Source organism: Scylla paramamosain, chromosome 30 (genome assembly GCF_035594125.1).
Source record: "Scylla paramamosain isolate STU-SP2022 chromosome 30, ASM3559412v1, whole genome shotgun sequence".
Taxonomy (NCBI): Eukaryota; Metazoa; Arthropoda; class Malacostraca; order Decapoda; family Portunidae; genus Scylla; species Scylla paramamosain.
The window spans coordinates 11439115-11454114 of record NC_087180.1 but is presented as its reverse complement, the minus strand read 5'-3'; the positions used below and the strand labels follow the sequence as shown (position 1 = coordinate 11454114).

General features: G+C 40.9%; 1 protein-coding gene across 7 annotated transcripts in view; it reads right to left on the bottom strand.

The window, feature by feature from the left end:
* Positions 1 to 14222, bottom strand: part of LOC135115843 (tuberin-like) — a 27845-nt gene extending 13623 nt beyond the window's left edge. Inside the window, exons 1-13 of one of the 7 annotated variants that reach the window (XM_064032857.1) lie at positions 14080 to 14222; positions 5634 to 5858; positions 4996 to 5183; positions 4487 to 4684; positions 3627 to 3801; positions 3274 to 3465; positions 2853 to 2994; positions 2383 to 2534; positions 1818 to 1990; positions 1499 to 1667; positions 1153 to 1383; positions 656 to 893; positions 201 to 380 (exon numbers count right to left, since the gene is read on the bottom strand). In XM_064032857.1, coding sequence (XP_063888927.1) covers positions 201 to 380; positions 656 to 893; positions 1153 to 1383; positions 1499 to 1667; positions 1818 to 1990; positions 2383 to 2534; positions 2853 to 2994; positions 3274 to 3465; positions 3627 to 3801; positions 4487 to 4684; positions 4996 to 5183; positions 5634 to 5840 — 2245 coding nt within the window. In that variant the 5' untranslated portion in view covers positions 5841 to 5858; positions 14080 to 14222. Of the gene's footprint in view, positions 1 to 200; positions 381 to 655; positions 894 to 1152; positions 1384 to 1498; positions 1668 to 1817; positions 1991 to 2382; positions 2535 to 2852; positions 2995 to 3273; positions 3466 to 3626; positions 3802 to 4486; positions 4685 to 4995; positions 5184 to 5633; positions 5859 to 7319; positions 7494 to 8788; positions 8918 to 11521; positions 11832 to 14079 lie in introns of those variants that run through there. The other 6 variants (XM_064032850.1, XM_064032851.1, XM_064032854.1 and 3 more) reach the window with 6 other exon arrangements.
* Between the last annotated feature and the right edge of the window lie 778 nt (positions 14223 to 15000).

Here is a 15000-nt window from a genome sequence, read left to right as displayed (position 1 = left end):
GTGTGTGTGTGTGAGTGCATGTACATGTGTTTATTTACATATATGCATGAGTGTGCTTTGGCCCTTTGTCTTCATCAACCTCTTCTTTGGGGATGTCAGCCTGGTATATTAAGAGATGTTCATCTTGGGATAATGACAACAAATCATCCAGAGCCAATATTATCAAAGACATCACATATAGTGTTACAAGGCATACCCACCTTTCTCCTTCTTCATGGCAACAATAACAATCATGGCAGACTGAGTGAGGGAAAGATGTGTTATCTCCACTTTGTGCTCTGCTGAAGTCTCCTCTTCAGTTGCCTGTACATACTCCTTATCCTCTCTCCGGTATCCAGTCCTGACAGCTGAAGGACACATTGGTAAGACCTGTAAGTCTGCTGCAACAACAAACCTTTAATAATATAAAACCATGTCACTTCATAAAGATTTCCCATCTCCACTCCTGCTACTGTGACGTAAGTGTCCCTCATAATACCACACAACACACAACCATCCCAGTACACATGTATAACCATCATCACAACACTTCCACAAACATCATACTATGACAAAACACTGTACAATAGACTCAATGCATACCATAATTGCTTCATCACACCACAATCACAAATGTCATCACTGCAGAATAAAACCAGAATACAAGTAACAATACCTTTGCCAAACATTATTTCCTCCTCCTCCTCCTCCTCCTCCCCCTCCTCTCCCGGGTCTCTCTGCCGGGTCGAGTGGAGGCGCTGGCCATGCTTGTGATCTACCACAATGTAAGGTGAGAAAGGTGGCACTAAAGAAGCGATGGAATCCTTCTCATCCTCCCCAGGCCGCTCAGGCATTTTTGAAAAGCCTAGTTGGTACTTGCTGTTGGCCCGCATATCAAACAACATCTCAAAAATCTGAAAATTAACAAGGCATTGTAAAACAATTAAATTATTTGTAAAATGGTTCTCCTGACACAGTCTCACACCCTCCAACTACTAACATATTCATCCAGTCATCCAGTAAAATGTTTTAAAGTCACACACCTCTACTTCCTCCTTTTCAAAAAATATCACTTGAATATGAAAATCTTCATAGTATCTAACAAATATTGTGCAATGCCATCAACAAATAATGCAAACAAAATAAGGGGAAACCAAAGCAAGCCACACTTACCTGTTGTCTGACCCGAGGCACACCATCCAAAATAGCCTGACTCCGGTAGTGATACTCCAGACAGGATATCAGGATGCCATAGGCCTGGATAGCGTGGGATGAAGGCAGGGTCCACAGCTTCTTCTTAAAGATGCGAATGAGGCCAGCCACTGCAGCAATGATGTCTGCAGCCTCACTCTCCCGCACCACCTGCACTGTCCCACTTCGCCCTTGGTATGGTGCCATCACAATCTGGGGCAGGAAAGAGGAGTATCATTCCACAAGCTCCAGGTTTACATGAAGGTTTAAGACTGATCACCAGGCCTGACATTTAGTACTCATTTTAAAACAGTAACTCTGTCCTCACATTCTCCAGCAGGTTGAGGACATCCAGCACCACCTCAGACTTTTGGGTGAGGGCAATGTGCACCAAAAGGTTGACTGCTGCTGTCCTCACCCCGACATCTTCCTCCTTCTCTATGCCCTCCATCTGTATGGTGATCACATTCCTCACCATCTCCATGCCATATGTAGATCTGTAATATTAACTCATGTCATCCTGGTGTGAGGTGCAAAACACACAGAAAACATGACCAAGACCTGAATAAAAACAATTGTTACAGGTACTCCTTGGTAAAGTCCTACAGGCATTATTAGATTGATCTCATTATTAAACATGCCCTAACCTGTTTCTGTTGTACACTTCAGACAGGATGGCCAGCGCTTTAGTTCTGACATTGGGCCGAGAATCCCGCCGGAAGTACTGATTGAGCAGCGTGCCCAGATTAGCCAGCCAGTGTGGCCTCAGTGGGTCAACTCGCAGTGCCAGGTGGTCCAGAAGCCTCATCACTGAGGACTCCTACAATTGCAGCAAAATGCATGAGATGCAATACAACTGAATGTGATGCAGTTTGGTTCATTTAACTTGTTCTTTTGTAACAAAGTAACATAACTTATTCTTTTTATGTTTCAATCTACCTAAGGATAAGATATTACATATAAAGTAAATGTAATACCTTCATTAATTTTCAACAATCAGTGAAAAACATCTTAAGTAATACTTATTCAAAATAAAATAAAATATAGAGAAAAGATACCTTTGTTCATGATATATGGAGGAATGTATTGCATACAATACACTAAAAACACCAACAAAAATAATTAAAAAGAAGACACAGCTAATGCAACATGAACTCTAAGGGAATGACACCACCAAGGCTACACAAAATGCATCAAACAGGCAGCACTGACCGGCCGCAGATGTGAGTACTTGTCTATGAGGGAAAAGAACTTCTCGGCTGACCCGCCAAACTGGTGCAGGTCATGAAGCTGCTCAATGGCATCCAGAATCTCCCTCAATAGACCCTGTATTGTCTGCTTCTCCGTGCCATCTTCCATCACCACTGACAAGATAAATCAAGAAAACATTGATATAGTAATTGCTGGTTTATGCCTTTTCTATATAGTAACTTGATATCCTGCTAGCTCTTTTGGTATATAAGTAAAAGAGAACATACACACAATGAATTTGATTTAATTGCCATTTTTTTAGCTTCCTTCTTAGCACAATGTATTCATAAAATTTTCATGATGAGTAAAGATTTAAATAAACATAAATAAGGTATGACTGCCATTTGTTCTTTGCTCTCCTTCAACTTAGCAAGCACACAATGACCATGATAGTTAATTTTCTTTATTCAACAAGGCATTAAATCCTTTACCTGTATGTTCGAAGAGGCTGTTTAGTATGTCCAAGATCAGGTCCCATGAAGAAAAATGCAACTCCAAGTACATCCTGGAAGCCAGCTTTTGCATGCTGAGGGCAATCTCATACACAACCAACACATGGTTGTTCTTGGCAGCCTGACACACACACACACACACACACAAACAAAATATGTTATCAGTCTTTCAGCAAGATAATGCAGCAAAGATGCAATGATCATAACCCTTACTTGTATTTGAGGATAAATACAACTAGTCAATGTTTATAAAACTATTGCTGCATGGAATAAATCTTAAAAATCCAAGAACTGTGTATATAGAAAAAAGTAATATATAATTTCCACAGAAGTCATAGGTTAGAGAGGAAATAATTCCCAGAGATAAAGAGTAAAACAATTCTGAACATGAGGAACACACTTCTCTCAAGTTGGGCAGCACAGCAGCTGGCTTGTAGTGAAGGGAGGAAACCTTGTTGCCCCCCCACAAAGCAGACGTCACAAAGAAGATGCCACCCCGGATCATATGAGCATCGCAGTTGCTCTGGATCAGGCGGCACAACACAAACAAGCCACTGTTCCCAAGATGAGTCCCTAGGAGGTTACGCATGATCTGAAAAAAGCGCCATTTTCTTGATCCACTTAATCTTTCAGCCTATTTTTGACAGACAGACACACATCCTACATCAATACCTGCCATCCAGCAGATAAAAATGAAGAACACCTTCAGTAACCTAAGATTAAAAATAATAATCCCAAAATGTACAGGCTTACCCTCCATGCCTCTGCTGTGAGCTGTGGTACATTGACAGCCCTGGTGAGTGCTGTGATGAAGGTGGGGAGGGCCGAGGAGGGCAGATAGCTGTAGGCCAGCACAGCATCCAGCACACGAAGACACAACAAAGCCTCTGCTTCGCAGCTTGCCCGATGCAGCTGTATCACCACTTGCCTGTGGGCAGCAGACCCTCATATAAGGCAGGTATAAAGAGCATATGTACAGGATCTTAAGCAAGCTGAGATTTTTTTTTTTTAGGTCAGCATGTAGTAGAATTGAAAGAGCTTGTATTACAAAAGGAAATGATAAAGATTTTATCATATTCAGTTACATTTATTGGGTACATGTCAGCTTCCAAAACACTCACAACAAAATGGACCAGAAATTTTGCTAGTGGTACAGGTGACATCCAATAAGGAAATATTGAGTTGATTTTCTCATAAAGGTCTTACTTCCAAAATGAGGGAACTTCAAAATTTAAAGAAATTCAAAAGCCTGATTGCAAACAGATTTCTACTTGTTTTCATCAAAACATTGCACGTCACAACAATCAAGCATGACTAAAGTGTCACCACGTGGAATTTGTGACAGCCCAAACACATCTCATTTAACCCCTTGGCTGCCAGAAGGTATTAACAGTTTAGCCTTGTTTAATTTCCTGTCATTTTCCTCAGTGTCTCCCCTGATACAGCAGAAGAGTATTTTAGGCACAGACAGTACAGCTGGCACTTGACAAGTTACCTTATCCATAGCACTGAGTTAGGACCTCCTCTCCAAAGAACACCCATCCCTCCTATTTAAGACATGAAGGGCCATTGCAGTGCACATCAAACTTAGCAACACAAATACACATACTTACTTCACAAAGCCAGTGACCACCGGCTCATCTAAGTATGCAGAGTTGAACTTGACAAGGACAATGATAAGGTTGAGGGCATCAGCAGCCTGTGGCGAGGCAAGGAGTCCTGGCAGCCAGTCAAGAAGGAACGGTCCGACGTATTCATCAATGTACTCCAGCTGCTTGCCCTCTGCTATCACCTCACGGAAGAAGTCAAAGCTGGGAAGATAAGTGAAATATGTACAACTCTTCTTCCCACACTTGTGCTGCACTAAGTATGGTGATGAAGAAAACTGAAAATCTGCATAAAAACTGACAAATTAATTAACTGATATAACAAAGACATCTAAAAAAAAATAAATTGGACTTTTCTCACTTCTTATGGTTCTTTCTGGGCATGGCAATTTTGAGTAGGCTTTTATTCTTAACCATATTTTGTTTTGGTTGCTCTCCCTAATACATTAAAAATATATAAATGAGTAATATATATATATATATATATATATATATATTTTCCCTGAGACACCTACATGGGCTTGGTGTCCTCACGCAGGTAATTCTCTGCAATGTAGTTATAGAAGACATGTCGCATGGGTCCAAGGCGGTCATGGCCAGCAGCAAGGGTGGTGAGCATGTGCAGGGTGGTGTGGCGGTGTTCGGCAGGGCATGGTATGGACAGCAGGTCAGACACAAGGGTCCACAGCTTCTCAATGCCATACTATGAAAATTTAAAGACCTTTTATTTACACCAATTTTGCCACTGGGTATGGCAGTTTTGTTCTATGTTCAATTAATTTGTTTTAGCTGAGAACTGATCATGAAAAGGTTTCTAGTGATATATTACGGTGGGTATAAAAACTATGTATCGAAACTAATTCCAAAGAAAAATTGGAGCCCATTCAATTCAATAATTATGTTTACTGATGGATTATATTTGAACTACTGTTAACTCCACATACTGTTTCCATATCTTGAAATAAGGCACTGCAAGTTAAACTATTCTGTCAAATATCAATCAAGTCAACTACATACTTATAAAAGTAATGCTTTTCCCTAATGGAAATATCAGACTAAACACAAAATCAATGCAAATTTGTAGACTAATGAACTCTTATAGGCAAGTTAGTTATGAGCAATGAAGAAAACAGCACAAGTTTCAGTTCCTCACCTCTTCAAGTCTCCTTGCAGCAAGCACTTCAGTCAGCTCCCTTATGGCCTTGAGGCGGACTGCAGCCGGAGAGTCAGAGCTCAACTCCAGCTTTATCTCCTCAGTGAGTCGAATGTCTCGTGCACCCGGAGCATTGCCACGCTCTATCTTGAACCATCGCTTTAGCCTCTCTGGGAAACTCTTGTCTCCTTTGCTATCCTTGCTCATCGTTGCAACATCTCTGTACTGTGGGCGCGAGTCTCAGTAACACTAGCATTGATACAATACTTATCCTTCACAAAAAAAAGGATTTGCCATTCATTCTAAGCCATAGTATAAGAGAGAGAGAGAGAGAGAGAGAGAGAGAGAGAGAGAGAGAGAGAGAGAGAGAGAGAGAGAGAGAGAGAGAGAGAGAGAGAGAGAGAGAGAGAGAGAGAGAGAGAGAGAGAGAGAGAGAGAAACCAGGTCTGAATGAGAAATAGCAAAAGAAAACACAAATGTATGAAAAAATAATAATTTAATACTAGCAATTGAAATACTACTTCTTTTCAGGTACTATTTTCATTTATTTCTTCCAGTTCCTCAGAAACCCTTGGATTTAGAAATCTGTAGCACTTCATATAGAGTAAGAGAGAGGAAAGGAGAGTAGATAAATTCCCAGGTTTTTAGAGAATTAAAAAGCTATCTATCATTCTTATTAGTAGATGGAATGGCAGCTGTCAACAAAGGTAGGACCGATTATAATACACTGGTTTGGGCATTCTTAATATAAATCCAATAACACTTAAAAACCTTCAAAGTTCCCAGTAGATGTGATATGATCAAGAATTTTTTATTAAATAGCATCTGATTTAACTTGGAAAAAATCCTTGGTCAATATATCATGAGATAATTGTTGCTACCAGTTGCCAGTCCACTACCACAGCCAGTGAGCAGCTTAAAGTTACTGAAAGGGTGAGGAAGCTGATCTGTCCAAGCAATGAGTGATAACAGCTATTTTAAAATGATACAATACCAATTACTTTTACAACTGGTATCACTGGCATTGATATTGATACTGATGCCTCTAATCTAGCTTAACACAAGCAAAATATTCAATAGATAATGCTAATTTTTATTACACAAGTAGATGGATCATATCAACATCCTCCACAGCTACAAACAACTTTTCCATTAGCCGCCAACTCTACTCATATGTAGTAATGCGAGTTGTGCAGTTAAGGACACTGGCAGACTGACAAAGTCAGTTACACACTCAGTCACACCTGCTTTATCAGATAGCCCAATGCACAAGTTGAATCCTTGTCTGTCTCTCAGAGTATTAAATAGTGGTTGCTTCGCTGCACATTAAAATTACTTACTTTTCCTATAAAAGGCCAATTTGAAAAAAAAACTCTCCATAATCAAAATATTGAAACCTAGCCATTAGTACCAATAATTCAGTGCAAATAGATGGTATTACAGGTACCAATACCTCAATATCAATGCATCCATCACTATTCTGTCCATTCCAACATGTGAACAGACTGCTGAAAGATAACCCCTCCTATAAGTACAGTAAAAGCAATTGCAATATTTGATCATTCTGTCCCTCCACAGAGAGGTAAAAGTTGCTGCGTTTCTCAGCACCACAGAGATGTACACATGTTCCTAAATAACACATGAAGAAGCTAGTCAGCCAGTGAGACAGCTGCAAAAGACACACACCTTGCAGCCCACAATGCAGCAGCCAAGAACACTCATGCCAGGCCACTTGAAGCTTAGAAGAGTATCATCACTTCACATCACACAGATTACCAATATGTTTTCATAATTTTCTAATTTGCTGATAAAAATGATAAAGAATAATCCAAGACTACAGTAATAGATAAGAACAAATACAAGTTCCACTACAACCCTCCCCAATCTCAGGGAGTCTACAAAGGCATTGCAGCATCACATGTATTAGCACAGTGAGATATGCTAGATAACAATTTGTCATCATAATTTTTCATAATCAGTAACCAACATTACAATGAATTGATTGTTTCCACAGTAACTGATAGCATAAATAAGCAATGGTCTTGCTGCACAAAATTATCCTCCTTTAATAACACAAGGCTTACATCACTGTTATGAATATGTCTGAGTAGTTTTATAAACATGAGAAAAACTGAGGTGTAGTTAAGCGCGGGACAGGGCATGTTGGAATTCTGCTGAAGCTGGCCATTCTTAAGGCTGTCACCAAGTGGCCTAAGAACATCCACATCCTTCCTGTCAACATGGACTCCAGCATTAAATGCACTGTGGAGCTCCAGGGGTAGCATGAGTTTCTAACAAGGTGTCACTTTAAAAATTTGCCTGTACCACCATGAAGGCTGACAAACCTTGGCTCCACAAGTACTACAAGAGGCAGGCCACTGAAGCCTCCAAACCAGCAGAGGAATTGCCTTACAGTACTACAGGCCATGAATAAAAAGTAGTCACCACCAGCACCACTTCAGAATAAATAACAGGAAAGTAGCCATAAATATTAAGTACTAAGGATCAGTATACATTTCCAATGCAGTTTACCCAAGAGGTATGGGAAGTAAAGCTGGGAAGTCTGTGATAGATCAGTTACTTTCACCATTACAAAATAAATGAAAGGATAAGTGATGCCAAATAAAAAGAATATGATAAAGACTGGATTATATTTCCATTGCAATTTTGTCAGTTATATATATATCTATGGGGAGGAGGATTAAGGGGCTTTGAGATATATTAGAACCAGCATTACATGCTGAACAAAGTAGATCGGAGGGTAGACGGTGTTAAACAAAAACACAGGTAATTATACTAACTACTTCCATCATTACATACGTGGGGAGGAAAAATAAATAAGAAACTTATCACTGCCGCCATTACTACAGAGTGAATGGCCGGGCTGGTGGTCATGAACTAAACGAAATGGAGTAATAAGGCACCTCTGGGTAATTGGGTAAAAAACTATATATATATGCCTAGCCAGGTGGCGCCAGTCGAGGCTCTGTCTGGAGATGTCAACAAAGTGGCCTCCCATGTATGTGCCTCCCTGCACCGCCACCCCGCCGCCCACCCCAGCCATACCATGCCCCACCACAACACACCCCAGGGGCGCAGCGGCACAGTTCCAGCTTACTTCTTACAATTACAAGTCGAGGAAATGATAACTTTACCTAACACTCGCCCCTCGCTCTTGGTGCCGTCACGCTCGCTCAGGGCCTCCTTGGGGTGTTGTTGTTACGCTCGCTCCGGGTCCTCTGGGCGGGTAGGGGGAGGGGGAGGAAGTCCATAGGCCATTTCGGCTTTCACAATACTCGGTTCATAAGCACGTTTTTTTTTTTTTTTTTTTTTTTCCTTTTTTTTAGCAAATGTTAATAATGTAGGGCAAAATATTCTAAATAACATTATTGGTAAATGCAAAGAAATCCTTGGACTATTCCCAGCAGTAATGTTTTCATTAATGTTACTGTCAGTAGCTTCCATTACCAACGCCATTGATTTCATACCACTATACATGATTTTTAACAGTGTAGTAATTTCAATATATAAAACCTTGCCAGGTAAGAAGAATGGCATCAACACCACCGCACCATCAGAGTCATGTGAGAGGTTCAAGGACGCTAAGACAAGAGCAAAATGACAACCAAATGTCCTCACATAGATAAGCACCATTTCATATCAACTTTTTTGCCTGCCTGCAAATACTGCTGTCATTACTGATCCCAGCCTCCCTGCTTTTTCTATAGACTGGAGTATCGCATTCTATACGACAGCAAATGACAGCTGTAAGTGACCAAACATGCAACCACTTGTTTTTAGTGTTCCTTCAAACAAAGTTTTACTCATTCGCGTCACATCACATAGCGAGGCCTCCATTACCAAGAAAATATTGGACACACACACACACATACACACACAGCAAACACACTCTTCCTCGGCTGACCAGAGTTGTTTCCTAGTCATGGGTGGTAAACAATGAGGTATTAATGGGAGGAGTCGGCATGATTTTACGAATGTAAAGTCAACGCGCTATTGGTCCGCTGTCGTCCCTAACCCCTTAGACAGATCATATAGTGTTATTCACTTTGGGTGGACTTAGGTGAGAGGTGGGAGGCTGTCTTCGAGACGGACGTATGGGTGGACGAGATCATAATCATCCATATATAGTATATATATATATATATATATATATATATATATATATATATATATATATATATATATATATATATATATATATATATATATATATATATATATATATATATATATATATATATATATATATATATATACGTACTGTACACCCCCGCAATTAAATCATCCAGAGAGAGAGAGAGAGAGAGAGAGAGAGAGAGAAACCCCTGCTCATCCTATAATCCTTCCTTCTTATTCCCCCATTCCTCATTTTCTCCTTCTCTCCCTCTTCCTCCGTTCCTCATTTCCTCCTCCTCCTTCTCCTCCTACCACTACTATGACCACCACTCTCCATCCATCCTCTACCTCCATTCCTCCCTCCTCCTCCTCTCCCTCTATTCCTCATTTCTTCCTCCTCCTCCTCCTACTACTACAACAGTCTACACGTCTTATTCTGGAGAACATCCGGAAATACCTGGAAAACGCTGGAAATTAAGGGAAATATTGACGAACAGACGCGGACAGGGAAGAGGGAAGGTCTCGAGCTTTCATGGTGGGCGCTCTGAACGGGCTGCACCATGTACTTTATTTAAACCTTATTTGGGGCATTTTGGGGGTTATTTGTCTATTTTCGTGGTTAATTTTGGCTTTCCTTCACGTCTGAGTCTGAAAACACACGGAGGTTTAAGTAGATATTGATGTAAAGACAGGGAGAGAAGCAGGAAAAATGTTCGTCTCCGCCGTTATTAAGTACGGCAATTCATTTTGAAACTCGCGAGAAGAAAGATGACCAGACAGGACTGCACTATATATTCTGACCTGCCATATACTTCAACAAACACACTGAACATTGACGGAGAGAGACTGGAATGGAGGGATGTCCCAGTTCTCGGTACCATGATGATGTCCCTGATGACGTCAAGCTTGAATTTGCGTACGTGAATCCATTTTGAAATTGACCCCTCGAAAAAAACGGAACTAGATTGGAATGGTTTATAATATTCTGACTTGCCATATACTTTATTGAATATCTAGAATATAAAAACATTTCCAGCCTGACTAATAATAAAGAAAATTTCAAAACACAATCTGTAATTTTTACGAAGGAGGCCACAAAAAATAAAACTAATAATATCAAGAAGGAAAATACAGCCAGACTAAATTATGTTACATATTTTGAATACAAAAATCTTTCCTTTTCAGATAAATAAATAAAACACAAATTTCTCGTCGTATAGATTTTTTTTTTTTTTCAGATCTAGAAACGGACTTATTTTAAATTTGAAAATACAAATTGCTCCACCAGATTTTAATAGATATTATTATTTTGGATACATTGCTTATGTTTTTTTTTTTTTTTAAGTTTTAAATCAAACACCAAAACACTCCTAGGCGTGCTGATAAAAAAAAAAAAAAGGAAATTTATAAAATGATAAAGTGTTATTTTAACCGAGAACAAAAAAAAAAAAAAACGGCTAGACAAGATTTCATTATATACTATACCTTATTGTACTTTTCTATTAATAAATTAAATATCAAAACAATGCAAACTTCACTAATAAGAAAATGAAATTATGATATAGAGCCAAAATAGTTTTTTTGCACGTTTCCTCAATACCATTTCCTCTTCTCCCTTCCCCCTTCACATTCCTTCTCTCTCCTCCACCTCCACTTCCTCCACCTACTCCTACACATCGAGCCTTTAAATAACCTGGAAACACCTGCAAAACTCTCAAAATTACGCTAATGATGTGACAGGAAATTGTTACCTTAGCCGTGGCGGGGCGGGGTGGGGGCCGGAGGGGCTTGGCGGGGCTCGGCAGGGCTGGGCAGGTCAGGGCGCCAAGGATACCGTGGTGTGGCGGTGAGGTGTGGTGGTGGTGTCTGGTGGTGGTGTGTGGTGTGGTATGGTGGTGTGGTGTAACACTACACTCCCACATACTTAGCTGCTGTGTGTGTGTGTGTGTGTTTGTGTGTGTGTGGCGCCGATCAAAGACGAGTCACAAAGCTGTATAATCGGTGTTTAATACTTAAACTGCCACTTGGTGTATGTGTGTGTGTGTGTGTGTGTGTTTACTTTGTTGTTTAATTTACCTTGTGTGTATTTCCTTTTTTTTTTTTTACCTGTACACATACACAAACATACACTTGGCGTGTGTGTGTGTGTGTGTGTGTGTGTGTGTGTGTGCGGCAATCAGAGACGAGTTACAGAGCTATATAATTGGTGTTTAACCCTTAAATTGCCATTTGGTGTGTGTGTGTGTGTGTGTGTGTGTGTGTGTGTGTGTGTGTTTACTCTGTTGTTTAATTTAACTTGTGTGTATTTTTTTTTTTTACCTGTATGTGTGCGTGTGTGTATGTGTGTGTGATTCACCTACGGTCGTCTGCTGGTGACCCAGCCAGCCGTTCCCCTACGGAAAGAGCTCAGAGCTCATAGTGACCGATCTTTGGATAGGACTGAGACCACTCACACACCACACACCGGGACAGCGAGGTCACAACCCCTCGGGTTACATCCCGTACCTACTTACTGCTAGGTGAACAGGGGCTACACATTAAGAGGCTCGCCCATTTCCCTCGCCGCGCCCGGGATTCGAACCCGGGCCTTCTTGGTTGTGAGCCGAGCGTGCTAACCACTACACGCACACACACACACACTACTCGGTGTGTGTATGTGCGTGTGTGTGGGTGCGTGTGTGCAAGCCAATCTGCATGTACAAATCAGAACTTCATCGTGTTTGTTCGTTTGACTGTTTGTTTGCTTGTGATCCTGTGTGTGTGTGTGTGTGTGTGTGTGTGTGTGTGTATGCATTACTTCAGTTGTTTGTGTATGTATATAAGAATGTATATATGAATGTATGTATGTACTACATGTACGCTTAGATTAGTGTCTATACCGTACATATACATATGCTTTTAGATAAAGGAAAATAAATAAACTGTGTATGGCCTGAAGGTTGATATATATATATATATATATATATATATATATATATATATATATATATATATATATATATATATATATATATATATATATATATATATATATATCACGGCGTCTTGGATGCTGTGAGTCTTCTCTGTCAGAGAAGCCCTAACTTGGTTGTTATATGTGACTCACAGGCAGCCTTTCATGTCCTTACATCTTCAAACCCTGTCCCTCGTCACCTGGTGAACAGGATCTTGACAGGCCTGGCTCTGGCGTATGACCGGTCACTAGACATCAAGTTTGTCTGGATCTCCTCACATGTATCACTATCTCATGGTGACGCCGTGGGTCGCCTGGCCAGAGCTGCATGTGGATTGCCTGCCCCTCACGCTGGCCCCAACCTCTCCCTCCAGATCCGAGCAGCCTCTCTACTTTCGACCAGCGTCAGGACGGATGATTAGCGGGCGGCCTGTGTCACCATTCAGCACTATGATGCATTTCGTCACCATCGCTTTAAGTACCGCCGTCGGGGTTTGTGGGTCCGAAAACACTAAGTGGTGTCGGCGCGGCTGAAACTCGGCTACCGACCTCTGGGCTTGGCAGACGAGCCTCATTACACCTCCTGTCCCCTGTGCCACTCTCCTAACTCCAATAACCTGCAATACTACTGCCTGCATTGTCCTGCTGTGGGAGACCTGCTCCCACGCGGACAGCCTCTCGTAAACGTGTGCCAGTACGTGGTGCAGGACGACCACCTGGAGCTCGTCATGACCCGACTCCCACAGTTTGGCGGATGTTAGCTCTCCATAATTTTTCACTCGCTAACTGTCCACCTTGCCTTTTGAAGTTCAGATATCACCAGTTCTGTGTTGTATTATCTACTTTCAACTTATAAAAGCTCAGCTTCACTCTACTATTAATCAATTTATGTTTGGTGTCATTGCCTCTTGACACTTATGTTCTATAACGCTGTCTCACCATAGCATGCTTGCCTTCATGATATGATTATTTGAATTATCAATTTATATTGTTAGGAGTATTTGTATGGTGTATGTAGACGCCGTCACGTCTATAAGGGATCAAGATGACAAACGACCCAGTCGTTTACTCGCTTTAATGCGGTTAACCTGTAGTGACAATTAATTTGACATCAGAACGAGGAGTATTGATATAAAATAAAACATTCGCATGCACTTAAGGCACATAAACATCATAAAGAGGTAGCATTCCATCATAATAAAGTGCGATATAACAACCAAAATACATAATGGTTTACGCCTTAACAAGCATTCACAATATTAGAGACGCAAGTGCAATACATGTATAATAATTTTCAGTGTATTTTGACGTGTACCAGTTACTTAGACAGCTAATTAACCACAATGCAATACTTACGACTATGAGGGTCGGCGTTTGAAGTTTATGGAGAAAACAGAGCGAGTCGCAACACCTCTCTCTCTCTCTGAAGACTGGGCACAATCTGCATTCTGCCCCCTTCTGAGGCCGCTGGACCAGATATGTGACCCCGGATGACCCATTCCTCTACAGAGTCAGCAGAATCCCTGTGTCTTATCTACCCTACGCGCCATGTCATCAACTTTACCACGTAAACACAACCCTCACTGTCTCTCTACAGCTAAGCTCTCCGCAGCGAGTTCCTCTCACAACTTCACTACTGCAGTTAACTACTACAATGAATTCTGTTTCCTTAATTTCTACTCTTTCCTTAGTGTTACACATGCTTCATATTAGTCTCTCGCCACCAGCCTCACAGGACCTCGTGAGGCGGCACAGCTAGCGACTACAATGTATTTCTATAGACTGGCTCGTTTCCATGCGCAAAAAAAAAAAAAAAAAAAAAAAATTAAACAACTCTCTCTCTCTCTCTCTCTCTCTCTCTCTCTCTCTCTCTCTCTCTCTCTCTCTCTCTCTCTCTCTCTCTCTCTCTCTCTCTCTCTCTCTTTCTCTCATATGTTCGCTGATGCTGGACTTCCTAAACAAACTTAGCTAGGAACAAAGGAAAAAGAACTGGGGCGGATGGTACTCAGGTCATACAAGCCTCAGGTCAGATGATCCCCAAGACAGATCAGTCTGAGTACAAATAGGCAAATAGGCAAAAATGCCATATTTTTTTCCCTCATGACACATTTCATAGCTAAGACCTCCTTATAGTAAACTATAAGAAAAAAAAAATAAATAATAAAAAAAAACTATAAAGCCCAGACGTCTGAGTCTAGAGACATTTTGGGGACCAAGTGGTTTGGTTACCAAATGTCTCGAGCACCAAACGTCCTGAGGCCTATTTGCCCTCAGGCC